General features: G+C 31.5%; 1 protein-coding gene across 1 annotated transcript in view; it reads right to left on the bottom strand.

Moving 5' to 3' along the window:
- LOC119612394 (tetratricopeptide repeat protein 8) overlaps positions 1-13,712 on the bottom strand; it is a 30,626-nt gene extending 16,914 nt beyond the window's left edge. Inside the window, 1 exon segment of the mRNA XM_037968200.1 lies at positions 13,611-13,712. Within this exon segment, the coding sequence (XP_037824128.1) occupies positions 13,611-13,712 (102 nt within the window).
- Between the last annotated feature and the right edge of the window lie 1,528 nt (positions 13,713-15,240).

The raw sequence follows: 15,240 nt of genomic DNA, 5'->3' as shown, positions 1-15,240 counted from the left end.
ATCATACGCGTTTAAATGAAAAAAGGAGCTGGAACTGTGATCACTCATATTTCTGACCTAAAATCCATATTTAGTGAAAAATTCTAAAATCGTTAATAAGTCAGTAAATAAGCATTTAAATGGAAAAAGGAGCTCGATCAGTGATCTCTCATATTTCTGACTAAAAATCGATTTTTAGTGAAAAATTCTAAAATCGTTAATAACTCAGTAAATAAGGGCTTAAATGGAAAAAGAAGCTCGATCTTTGATCATACGCGTTTAAATGGAAAAAGGAGCTGGAATTGTGATCACTCATATTTCTGACTAAAAATCGATTTTTAGTGAAAAATTCTAAAATCCTTAATAAGTCGGTAATTAAGCGTTTAAATGGTAAAAGGAGCTCGATCTGTGATCACTCATATTTCTAACCAAAAACCGATTTCTAGTGAAAAATTCAAAAATCATTGATAATTTAGCAAATAAGCATATGGATTTGGAAAATGGATCTTGTTCAGTGATCTTTCTTGTTTTGGTAATAGAAATCGTATCTTGAAACTAATGAAAGGAGGTGGAGAGTGAGCGAAGGTGACGACAACGATTTTAATGTCGTTTCTCATCTCATCTTTATTCAAACGTTTTTTTTCTTAAACTTTTGCATACGAAATTATGAGAAAATCCATGAAATAATAAACAAATACCGAATACAATATGAGGGCTCAATAAATATCTAACGCATGTTTGTGTGTGTGTGTGTGTTATTAAGACGACAAACATGTGTGTATAACTCTAAACATTTTAATGTTAATGTTAATTTTATGTTCATTTAACCTGAAATCAAATATTTTATTTAAACTATAAAATTTATCACACAGTTAATCATTTCGTTGAGACGTTTATTTTTTCTTCATATGCAAATTTGCCAAATAAATTTATAAAAGACACAGTGGTGTTAAGAACAAGAGCATAGAGTGATAAATATTGATTGATTTTGTAAAGCTTTAAAAATGTTCTATACTATTAGCTTTTGCAACTGTTTTTTTCGAAAATTCTATTTTAATTATGACATTTGTCAAATTGATTACAACCAACAACAATCTGCATTCTTTTGTTGTTTCTTTTTGTATTCTTTTTAAATTCAAATGATTTCCACATCACACCCATTTAATTCATTTTTATTGTTTGTCCTCAATTCATTTAAAAAAAAAATATTTCCATGTGTTTTGTATTTTGAATAAGTTTCACATTTTCTCCAATTGCAAAAAAAAAAAAAAAAACTGAACAAAACGAAAAAAAAAATAGCGCATAAAATTGACAAAGTGTCCAATTGTTGTAGGAAATTAATTTAGTAATAGAATACTAGATATGTATGAACTCACTCTGGGGTTTGATTGCATAAAAACGAAACTTGTATCTTTGAATCTAAACTATTGCTCAAGTATTCGTATTCATTTTAATCAAAAAAGTCATACATTGTTTTGTAATCAATTTGGGTTCGCTTACGACAGATAGAAATGTTTGCAATTTGTATGCTAAACTCAGGAAAAGTTGTAATTGACTTATTAGCTTTTTTAGAATTTTTCACTGAAATCGATTTTGGTCAAAAATATGATTGATCACAGATAGAACTCCATTTTCTGTTTAAACGCTTATTTATCGACTTATTAACGTTTTTAGAATTTTTCACTAAAAAATCGATTTTTGAACAAAAATATAAGTGATCGCAGATTGAGCTCCTTTTGCCATTTAAACGCTTATTTATCGACTTTTTAACGTTTTTAGAATTTTTCACTAAAAAAATCGATTTTTTATCAAAAATATAAGTGATCACAGATCGAGCTCCTTTTGCCATTTAAACGCTTATTTAGTGACTTATCAAGGATTTTAGAATTTTGCACAAAATTCGATTTGGACCATAGACTAGTCTAGACCATAGACTATAGACTAGACTATAGACTAGACTATAGACTAGACTATAGACTAGAGTATAGACTAGACTATAGACTAGACTATAGACTAGACTATAGACTAGACTATAGACTAGACTATAGACTAGACCATAGACTATACTATACTATAGACTATAGGACTAGGCTATAGACTAGACTATAGACTAGACGATAGACTAGACTATAGACTAGACTATAGACTAGACTATAAACTAGACTAACAAACTAGACTATAGACTAGGCTATAGACTAGGCTATAGACTAGACTATAGACTAGACTATAGACTAGACTATAGACTAGACTATAGACTAGACTATAAACTAGACTATAGACTAGGCTATAGACTAGACTATAGACTAGACTATAGACTAACTATAACCTAGACTATAGACTAGACTATAGACTAGACTATAGACTAGACTATAGGACTAGACTATAGACTAGACTATAGACTAGACTATGACTAGACTATAGACTAGACTATAGACTAGACTATAGACTAGACTATAGACTAGACTATAGACTAGACTATAGACTAGACTATAGACTAGACTATAGACTAGACTATAGACTAGACTATAGACTAGACTATAGACTATACTAGACTAGACTATAGACTAGACTATAGACTAGACTATAGACTAGACTATAGACTAGACTATAGACTAGACTATAGACTAGACTATAAGACTAGACTATAGACTAGACTATAGACTATACTATAGACTAGACTAAGACTAGACTATAGACTAGACTGATAGACTAGACTATAGACTAGACTATAGACTAGACTATAGACTAGACTATAGACTAGACTATAGACTAGACTATAGACTAGACTATAGACTAGACTATAGACTAGACTATAGACTAGACTATAGACTAGACTATAGCTAGACTATGACTAACTATAGACTAGACTATAGACTAGACTATAGACTAGACTATAGACTAGACTATAGACTAGACTATAGACTAGACTATAGACTAGACTATAGACTAGACTAATAGACTAGACTATAGACCTAGACTATAGAACTAGACTATAGACTAGACTATAGACTAGACTATAGACTAGACTATAGACTAGACTATAGACTAACTATAGACTAGACTATAGACTAACTATAGAGACTAGACTATAGACTAGACTATAGACTTAGACTATAGACTAGACTATAGACTAGACTATAGACTAGACTATAGACTAGACTATAGACTAGACTATAGACTAGACTATAGACTAGACTATAGACTAGACTATAGACTAGACTATAGACTAGACTATAGACTAGACTATAGACTAGACTATAGACTAGACTATAGACTAGACTATAGACTAGACTATAGACTAGACTATAGACTAGACTATAGACTAGACTATAGACTAGACTATAGACTAGACTATAGACTAGACTATAGACTAGACTATAGACTAGACTATAGACTAGACTAAACTATAGACTAGACTATAGACTAGACTATAGACTAGACTAGACTAGACTAGACTATAGACTAGACTAGACTATAGACTAGACTATAGACTAGACTAGACTTAGACTAGACCTATAGACTAGACTATAGACTAGACTATAGACTAGACTATAGACTAGACTATAGACTAGACTATAGACTAGACTATAGACTAGACTATAGACTAGACTATAGACTAGACTAGACTATAGACTAGACTATAGACTAGACTATAGACTAGACTATAGACTAGACTATAGACTAGACTATAGACTAGACTATAGACTAGACTATAGACTAGACTATAGACTAGACTATAGACTAGACTATAGACTAGACTATAGACTAGACTAGACTATAGACTAGACTATAGACTAGACTAGACTATAGACTAGACTATAGACTAGACTAGACTATAGACTAGACTATAGACTAGACTATAGACTAGACTATAGACTAGACTATAGACTAGACTATAGACTAGACTAGACTATAGACTAGACTATAGACTAGACTATAGACTAGACTAGACTATAGACTAGACTATAGACTAGACTATAGACTAGACTATAGACTAGACTATAGACTAGACTAGACTATAGACTAGACTATAGACTAGACTATAGACTAGACTATAGACTAGACTATAGACTAGACTATAGACTAGACTATAGACTAGACTATATACTAGACTATAGACTAGACTATAGACTAGACTATAGACTAGACTATAGACTAGACTATAGACTAGACTATAGACTAGACTATAGACTAGACTATAGACTAGACTATAGACTAGACTATAGACTAGACTATAGACTAGACTATAGACTAGACTATAGACTAGACTATAGACTAGACTATAGACTAGACTATAGACTAGACTATAGACTAGACTATAGACTAGACAATAGACTAGACTATAGACTAGACTATAGACTAGACTATAGACTAGACTATAGACTAGACTATAGACTAGACTATAGACTAGACTATAGACTAGACTATAGACTAGACTATAGACTAGACTATAGACTAGACTATAGACTAGACTATAGACTAGACTATAGACTAGACTATAGACTAGACTATAGACTAGACTATAGACTAGACTATAGACTAGACTATAGACTAGACTATAGACTAGACTATAGACTAGACTATAGACTAGACTATAGACTAGACTATAGACTAGACTATAGACTAGACTATAGACTAGACTATAGACTAGACTATAGACTAGACTATAGACTAGACTATAGACTAGACTATAGACTAGACTATAGACTAGACTATAGACTAGACTATAGACTAGACTATAGACTAGACTAACTATAGACTAGACTATAGACTAGACTATAGACTAGACTATAGACTAGACTATAGACTAGACTATAGACTAGACTATAGACTAGACTATAGACGAGACTATAGACTAGACTATAGACTAGACTATAGACTAGACTATAGACTAGACTATAGACTAGACTATAGACTAGACTATAGACAGACTATAGACTAGACTATAGACTAGACTATAGACTAGACTATAGACTAGACTATAGACTAGACTATAGACTAGACTATAGACTAGACTATAGACTAGACTATAGACTAGACTATACTAGACTATAGACCTAGACTATAGACTAGACTATAGACTAGACTATAGACTAGACTATAGACTAGACTATAGACTAGACTATAGACTAGACTATAGACTAGAACTATAGACTAGACTATAGACTAGACTATAGACTAGACTATAGATTAGACTATGGACTAGACTATAGACTACACTTTGGACTAGACTATAGACTAGACTTTGGACTAGACTATAGACTAGACTATAGACTACTATGGACTAGACTATATATGAGTGTAGTCCATAGTAGATCGAGATCGCGCTTCTTTTTCCATTTAAACGCTTATTTACTAACTTATTAACGATTTAAAATTTTTCACTAAAAATCTATTTTTGGTCCAAAATATGAGTGATCACAGATCGAGCTCCTTTTTCTATTTAAACGCTTATTTACTAACTTCTTAACGATTTTAGAATTTTTCAATAAAAATTGATATTTGCGCTAAAATATGAATGATCACAAATCGATCCCAATCCATCTTTATCTATATATAGAGGGAAAAAGAAATATACACGCTTGGTATAAAATTGACACCAAAGAGTTTATAATTTTTCAATAACATCCGTTGTCAAAGTATATACATACGTACGACAACATTATGTAATGTTGACAAGGCAACGTTGTCAACATTGCAACAATTCGTTGTTGAAATCTAAATTTTATACACATCCGTTGTCTAAATGTTAACAAACTTGGTAAACTCATTATTGGCAACGGATTGTTTGTCACGTATGTATATACTTTGACAACAGATGTTATTGAAAAATTATAAACAGTTTGGTGTCAATTTTATACCAGGCGTGTATATTTCTTTTTCCCTTTGTATACTACTTTTATAATGTAACTTTCATATATTATTCTTCTACTCTTTCTTTATACTTTACAATTCAGTAGATAAAAATATTTATGATAAATTTAACACATTTTCTATATTTTATTTTATTAAATACCTATTTATTCAAATACCGGCATTTTTTCGTACATCTTGTTGTAGTTTTTGTTTCAAATACTTCATTTTTGACAAAATACCGGTATAAACGGCATAAATAATAATAAATAGAAACAACAAGTAGACGGGTTGGTTGTCTGTCTGTCTCTCTGGAATAACTTTGTAAACAATGACGTCTTTTGTTAGTGGGCGATATTAACTTAATAGTACAATAATAACAACAACAATAGCAAATTACCATTAACTGCTAACAATGTATTAATTTACAAAAAAAAAAAAAAAAAAAAAATTGTTTGAGATTTGTTGAAAAATATTTAAAAAACCCCAAATGGTATATTTCTCTATTTATTACATCAGTTTTTAAGAATTTATAGAAATTACATAAAAAACGTATTAAATTTAAATAAATTCATTTAAACAAAGAACTTCCAAAAATTTTGCACAAAAAATTCTAATAATCTCACGCAGTGTTGGTTTTTTTATGTTATTAATTATCATAATAAAGACTCGAGATAATTTCATTGAGAAATTCCCAGGAAAGTTGAAGATGAAAAAAATAAAGTTCTTGTTGTCGGGGTGATATATTTAATGTTGAACAGTGGATCTAAATAAAAGAACATGTTCATATTTTCTTTTGGATATAGACTATAGACTAGACTATAGACAAGACCATAGATTAGACTATAGACTAGACTATGGACTAGACTAGACTATAGCCTAGACTATAGAATAGACTGTAGACTGGACTATAGACTAGACTAGACTAGACTATAGACTAGACTATAGACTAGACTATAGACTAGACTATAGACTAGACTATAGACTAGACTTCTATAGACTAGACTTCTATAGACTAGACTTCTATAGACTAGACTTCTATAGACTAGACTTCTATAGACTAGACTTCTATAGACTAGACTTCTATAGACTAGACTTCTATAGACTAGACTTCTATAGACTAGACTTCTATAGACCGGACTTCTATAGACCTAGACTTCTATAGACTAGACTTCTATAGACTAGACTTCTATAGACTAGACTTCTATAGACTAGACTTCTATAGGACTAGACTTCTATAGGCTAGACTTCTATAGACTAGACTTCTATAGACTAGACTTCTATAGACTAGACTTCTATAGACTAGACTTCTATAGACTAGACTTCTATAGACTAGACTTCTATAGACTAGACTTCTATAGACTAGACTTCTATAGACTAGACTTCTATAGACTAGACTTCTATAGACTAGACTTCTATAGACTAGACTTCTATAGACTAGACTTCTATAGACTAGACTTCTATAGACTAGACTTCTATAGACTAGACTTCTATAGACTAGACTATAGACCAGACTATAGACCAGACTATAGACTAGACTATAGACTAGACTATAGACTAGACTATAGACTAGACTATAGACTAGACTATAGACTAGACTATAGACTAGACTATAGACTAGACTATAGACTAGACTATAGACTAGACTATAGACTAGACTATAGACTAGACTATAGACTAGACTATAGACTAGACTATAGACTAGACTATAGACTAGACTATAGACTAGACTATAGACTAGACTATAGACTAGACTATAGACTAGACTATAGACTAGACTATAGACTAGACTATAGACTAGACTATAGACTAGACTATAGACTAGACTATATAGACTAGACTATAGACTAGACTATAGACTAGACTATAGACTAGACTATAGACTAGACTATAGACTAGACTATAGACTAGACTATAGACTAGACTATAGACTATAGACTAGACTATAGACTAGACTATAGACTAGACTATAGACTAGACTATAGACTAGACTATGAGACTATAGACTAGACTATAGACTAGACTATAACTAGACTATAGACTAGACTATAGACTAGACTATAGACTAGACTATAGACTAGACTATAGACTAGACTATAGACTAGACTATAGACTAGACTATAGACTGGACTATAGACTAGACTATAGACTAGACTATAGACTAGACTATAGACTAGACTATAGACTAGACTATAGACTAGACTATAGACTAGACTATAGACTAGACTATAGACTAGACTAGACTATAGACTAGACTATAGACTAGACTATAGACTAGACTTTAGACTAGACTATAGACTAGACTATAGACTAGACTATAGACTAGACTATAGACTAGACTATAGACTAGACTATAGACTAGACTATAGACTAGACTATAGACTAGACTATAGACTAGACTATAGACTAGACTATAGACTAGACTATAGACTAGACTATAGACTAGACTATAGACTAGACTATAGACTAGACTATAGACTACTAGACTACTAGACTAGACTAGACTAGACTATAGACTAGACTATAGACTAGACTAGACTAGACTATAGACTATAGACTAGACTATAGACTAGACTATAGACTAGACTATAGACTAGGACTATTAGACTAGACTATAGACTAGACTATAGACTAGACTATAGACTAGACTATAGGACTAGACTATAGACTAGACTATAGACTACGGACTATAGACTAGACTATAGACTAGACTATAGACTAGACTATAGACTAGACTATAGACTAGACTATAGACTAGACTATAGACTAGACTTAGACTAGACTATAGACTAGACTAAGACTAGACTAGATAGACTAGACTAGACTAGACTAGACTAGACTATAGACTAGACTATAGACTAGACTATAGACTAGACTATAGACTAGACTATAGACTAGACTATAGACTAGACTATAGACTAGACTATAGACTAGACTATAGACTAGACTATAGACTAGACTATAGACTAGACTATAGACTAGACTATAGACTAGACTATAGACTAGACTATAGACTAGACTATAGACTAGACTATAGACTAGACTATAGACTAGACTATAGACTAGACTATAGACTAGACTATAGACTAGACTATAGACTACACTATAGACTAGACTATAGACTACACTATAGACTACACTATAGACTAGACTATAGTTAAAATATATTAGTTGCAAATGACTCGTTTCTTCAGAATGCTCAAAATTTCCCATTGGGTTTTAAAACATTTTATCGTAACAAAATAACTCCAAACACCCACATCTGAATATTGGAAAAACTATTCATATATAATTTAGAGAGTGTGCTATCACACGTTTTTTATTTTAATATCACACTATTATTATTAATTTTTTTCCACAAAATCATCAGACTAATATTTTAAAATATGTATATAAAGGTAAAACTAGAAAAAAAGTGTGTCTTTCTTCACAAACAACTAAACGCAATTATTCACACACGCCTCTCTCCCAGTCATTTCGATAATTCATACACTTCATTCATCCATTTAGTCAGTCGTTTCAGTCGTCGTCATTCATTATTAGTTTTATTATTATTGTACCGCTAAAACAGCCAACAAACAACAATGGAACTATTTTATAAACATAGTTTTGCTTTTTGTCTACTCATACGTCGTACTTTTTAAATACAATAGAGATAGATTTTATTTGACAACCTTCAGAAAATTAATGGAGCAGCATTTTTGTTGTTTTTGTTGTTGTTCGAGATAAAATAAATTATCATTTTAAAATTTTAAATTTGAATTCAAATCGTTGTTTAATCGTTAAGGACAAAATGTGGGCGTATTTTAGTTCAAGCAAGAAAAATTCTTTTAAAATGTCAGTTGATTGACCGAACCGACCGATCGAACGAACGAAATGAATGAATGATCGTTTAAAGCCCTCTTAGGAAGGAGTGTTTGGGGGCAAAATGTTAAAGATTTTTTACAATAAATAGAAATGAAATTTAAATTCATAATAATAATTGACAAATACTATTGCAAACATACTGTTAGAAACAAATAGGGTTATGTTAAATTTTAAGAAATTTTTTTATTTTTAATAAACGTATTAAGCATTTATTTGTTTTCCTATTTTTACAAAATTTTAAAGTCCCCTTTACTTTATTTAAGTCTTTCCTGCTTAGTTGTTAAAATTACTTAGACCATTTTGCTTCTAAATCTTTTTTATCATTACTTTTACTTTTAATATCATGTTACCCTGACCAATATTTATTTTTTCTTTAATTAACTTTAATTTTGTTTTCTTTATTTTAATTTTTTAACAAAATATTTTATCTAAAATAAAATATTTATTATTTTTTTTATTATAAATTGTTTATTTAAGGTATTTTTTTGTTTAAGCTTGTATTTCTTTAGATATAATTTTGAATGTTGACAAATTAATCATTAGATAAATATTTAATTTTTAGAGAATATAAATAACGTTAAATTTATAATGATTTTCTGAAAAAAAAAAAACTTTTAATGAAAAAAAAAAACAAAAAAAACAAAATTTTAATATTTTTTTCATAAATTTTTAAAAGCAGTTTTTTTCTGGCAGTTTTCTTATAGAACAATGTCAATTCATAACAGTTTCCTTATGTTTGAAACATTGTCTGGTATGACAGTTTTTTATTGAACAGTGTTTGTTAAGAAAGTTTTCTATAGATCAGTGTCTTTTAAGACAATTTTCTACAGAACAGTGTCTGTTAAGGCGGCTTTCTATAGATCAGTGTTTGTTTACACTGTTTTCTATAGAACAGTGTCTTTTTAGAGAGTTTTCTATAGGTAGCCTTCTATAGATCAGAATCTGTTTAGACTGTTTTCTATAGATCAGTGTCTGTTTAGATCGTTTTCTATAGAACAGTGTCTGTTAAGGCAGCTTTCTATAGATCAGAATCTGTTTAGACAGTTTTCTATAGATCAGTGTCTGTTTAGACCGTTTTCTATAGAACAGTGTCTGTAAAGGCAGCTTTCTATAGATCAGAATCTGTTTAGACAGTTTTCTATAGTTCAGTGCCTGTTTAGACCGTTTTCTATAGATCAGAATCTGTTTAGACAGTTTTCTATAGATCAGTGTCTATTTAGACAGTTTTCTATAGAACAGTGTCTGTTTAGACCGTTTTCTATAGATCAGAATCTGTTTAGACAGTTTTCTATGGATCAGTGTCTGTTTAGACCGTTTTCTATAGATCAGTGTCTGTTTAGATCATTTTCTATAGAACAGTGTCTGTTAAGGCAGCTTTCTATAGATCAGAACCTGTTTAGACAGTTTTCTATAGATCAGTGTTTGTTTAGACTGTTTTCTATAGAACAGTGTCTGTTGAGACAGTTTTCTATAGATCAGTGTCTGTTTAGATCGTTTTCTATAGAACAGTGTCTGTTTAGATCGTTTTCTATAGAACAGTGTCTGTTAAGGCAGCTTTCTACAGATCAGAATCTGTGTAGACAGTTTTATATAGATCAGTGTCTGTTTAGACCGTTTTCTATAGAACAGTGTCTCTTTAGACAGTTTTCTGTAGATCAGTGTCTGTTTAGATCGTTTTTTATAGAACAGTGTCTGTTAAGGCAGCTTTATAGATCAGAATCTGTTTAGACAATTTTCTATAGATCAGTGTCTGTTTAGATCGTTTTCTAAAGAACAGTGTCTGTTAAGGCAGCTTTATATAGACCACAATCTGTTTAGACAGTTTTCTATAGATCAGAATCTGTTTAGACAGTTTTCTATAGATCAGTGTCTGTTTATACCGTTTTCTATACAACAGTGTCTGTTAAGGCAGCTTTCTATAGATCAGAATCTGTTTAGACAGTTTTCTATAGATCAATGTCTGTTTAGACTGTTTTCTATAGAACGGTGTCTGTTTAGACCGTTTTCTATGGAACAGTTTCTGTTTAGACAGTTTTCTATAGATCAGTGTCTGTTTAGATCGTTTTCTATCGATCAGTGTCTGTTTAGATCGTTTTCTATAGAACAGTGTCTGTTAAGGCAGATTTCTATACATCAGAATCTGTTTAGACAGTTTTCTATAGCTCAGTGTCTGTTTAGTCCATTTTCTATAGAACAGTGTCTGTTTAGACACTGAACAGTGTTTGTTTATACAGTTTTCTATAGAACAGTGTCTGTTTAGATAGTTTGCTATAGATCAGTGTCTGTTTATATAGTTTTCCATAGAACAGTGTTTGTTTAGACAGTTTTCAATATAGTGTATTTTAAGACTGTTTTCTCTAGAACAGTGTCTGTTAGGACAGTTTTCTCCAGAACAGTGTCTGTTAAGAAAGTTTTCTTTATAACAGAGCCTGTTATGACAGTTTTCTATAGAAGAGTGTCTGTTTAGACAGTTTTCTATATAAATCAGTGTCTTTTAAGACTGTTTTCTCTAAAACAGTGTCTGTTAAGGCCGTTTTCTCTAGAACAGTGTGTGTTAAGAAAGTTTTCTTTAGAACCGTGTCCGTTTTGACAGTTTTCTATAGAAAACAATGTTTCCATAGAACATTGTCTGTAAAGAACAGTTTTCTATAGAACAGTGTCTGCTGAAGACAGTTTTCTATAGAACAGTGTCTGTTAAAACAGTTTTTTATACATCGGTGTCTGTTAAGAATGATAGAAGAGTTAAAGATCCTTCTATTTAAACATAGTACTGCTCTTAACTCTATATATTTTCTTGGAAACAGATACCATTTGAATTTGTCCTTCAAAATATTTGATTTTTAACAATAAAAAAAAAAAAACACAACAAAAGCTTTCTTTTGAAAATAAACACAAAAAATGTTAAGGAAAACAATAACAAGTCAGCAAAATAAAAAAATTCAAGATGAAACGATACGTGTAGGAGAGCGAGAGAGAGATACCAAGGAGTAGAGGCAGAAGTAGAAGAAGTATTCGAGTAGACGCGGGCATTCCATCATGTTGTTTAAAAAAACATGATAATCAAAAAGTCCATTAACTTTGATTATGGGTCATTAATCAAAAATTCTCATATAAATATAATATTTCATACCCGCAAAACATTGCAGCAGTGCAGCTAAAGAAACCAACTAACCAACCAACCAAGTCAGCCTGGCTGACAGTCAGACTGGCAACAGTTTGGGTATGGTTGGCTCATGGGCTGAGTGACTGCAACAAGTCAGGAGGAGGTTAGTGTGGTTGTTCTTTTGATTGTTTTTTTTTACCAATGTCGTTTTAGAGTAGAATTTTTAGAGTCGCATAAAAGGTTTTTCGATTTGGTTGTTGTTGTTGTTGTTCTACGTGGTTGTTATTTATTTGGTTGTTATTGTTGCAGCGCAAAACGAGTAGCCACAAATTAAAAACTCAAAAAAATGCAACAACAATGTTGCATATATCTACTTTTTTTGGTGGATTTTTTCTTTCTTAGGTTGTTTGCAAGTCCGTCCGTCCATCCAACTTCTCCCTGTCGTTCATATTTTTCAGCTTGAATTTGTATTTTTTTCTTCTTCTGATTGCTGCTGTTGTTGCTCGTAAATATATAGATTTTTTTAAGGCAATTGCAAGACATTGCAATGACACGAAGAATGCTGTTGCATGTTGAACAAAAAGCCTTTTTTTCATTCGTTCTTTCGAAATTTTCTTCTTGCTTCTTACTTCATTCATTTAAGAGAAAGAGTTTTGTTGTTATTGTGGCAACTGCTGCTGTTTAGGCTTCTGTTAGTAGTAGAGCTTGGCTGTTGACTACTGCTGTTGTTGCTGCTGCCGCCGCTTTAGTTGGTGTAGTTTATGAGCCTGCTACCAACAACGGTTGTTATGGTTTTGGAGCATGTTACTTCTACAACTTCTGCAACTATTGCTTCTACTTCTTGTATTCTTGTACTACTACCATTAAGAGTGTCAGTTAGTGGATGGTTGGCTGGTCTGACTTGCATCATGTTTTTGTTGTTGTTGTTGTTGTTGTTGCTGCTGTTCTTGATTTCGTTATAGTTGCTGCTGTTTTCACTGTAAAAATCAAGCTCACATTAAACACCAAAAACTGCTACTGTGCAAAATATATTTTTTTGTTTTTTTTTTTCTTTTAATTCTATATATTTGTTGTTGTTTTTTAATCGGTCTTTTACACTGAAGGCCAAAATGCAGACCTAATAAAAAACATAATGAACTTTGAAATGTTTCGGAAATCAACAAAATCTGTTTTATATTATTCGGGCAATCAGTTTTCTACACAACAGTGTCTGATTTCTTAAGATTAGTGTCTGTTAAGACAGTTTTCTATAGAACAGTGTCTGTAAGAAAGTTTTCTCTAGAACAGTGTCTGTTAAGACAGTTTTCCCTAGAACAGTGTCTGTTAAGACAGTTTTCTCCAGAACATTGTCTGTTAAGACAGTTTTCTAAAGAACAGTGTCTGCTAAGATAGTTATTAAGACACTTTTCTCTAGAACAGTGTCTGTTAAGACAGTTTTCTCTAGAACACTGTCTGTTAAGACAGTTTTCCCTATAAGAGTGTCTTTTAAGTCAGATTTCTATTGAACAGTGTCTGTTAAAACAGTTTTCTCTAGAACAGTGTCTGTTAGGACAGTTTTCTCTAGAACAGTGTCTGTTAAGACAGTTTTCTCTAGAGCAGTGTCTGTTAAGACATTTTCCTCTAGAACGGTGTCTGTTAAGACAGTTATCTATAGAACAGTGTCTGTTAAGACAGTTTTCTCCAGAACATTGTCTGTTAAGACAGTTTTCTAAAGAACAGTGTCTGCTAAGATAGTTATTAAGACACTTTTCTCTAGAACAGTGTCTGTTAAGACAGTTTTCTAAAGAACAGTGTCTGCTAAGATAGTTATTAAGACAGTTTTCTCTAGAACAGTGTCTGTTAAGACAGTTTTCTGCCGAACAGTGTCTGTTAAGACAGTTTTCTAAAGAACAGTGTCTGCTAAGACAGTTATTAAGACTCTTTTCTCTAGAACAGTGTCTGTTAAGACAGTTTTCTCTAGAACAGTGTCGGTTAAAACAGTTTTCTATAGAACAGTGTCTGTTAAGACAGTTTTCTATAGAAAAGTATCTGTTAAGATAGTTTTCTCTAGAACTGTGTCTGTTAAGACAGTTTTCTCTAGAACAGTGTCTGTTAAGTCAGATTTTTACTGAATAGTGCTGTTAAGTCAGATTTTTATTGAACAGTGTCTATTAAGACAATTTTCTGTAGAACAGTATCTGTTAATACAGTTTTCTCCAGAACAGTGTCTGTTAAGACAGTTTTCTCCAGAGCATTGTCTGTTAAGACAGTTTTCCCTATAACAGTGTCTGTTAAGTTAGATTTCCATTGAACAGTGTCTGTTAAAACAGTTTTCTCTAGAACAGTGCCTGTTAAGAAAGTTTTCTCTAGGACAGTGTCTGTTAAGTCAGATTGCTATTGAACAGTGTCTATTAAGACAGTTTTCTCCAGAACAGTATCTGTTAAAACATTTTTCTCTG

Source organism: Lucilia sericata, unplaced genomic scaffold (assembly GCF_015586225.1).
Source record: "Lucilia sericata isolate MDLA Ls3-8-SP2 unplaced genomic scaffold, ASM1558622v1 Contig001680F_arrow, whole genome shotgun sequence".
NCBI lineage: Eukaryota > Metazoa > Arthropoda > Insecta > Diptera > Calliphoridae > Lucilia > Lucilia sericata.
This window is presented reverse-complemented; position numbering and strand designations above follow the sequence as displayed.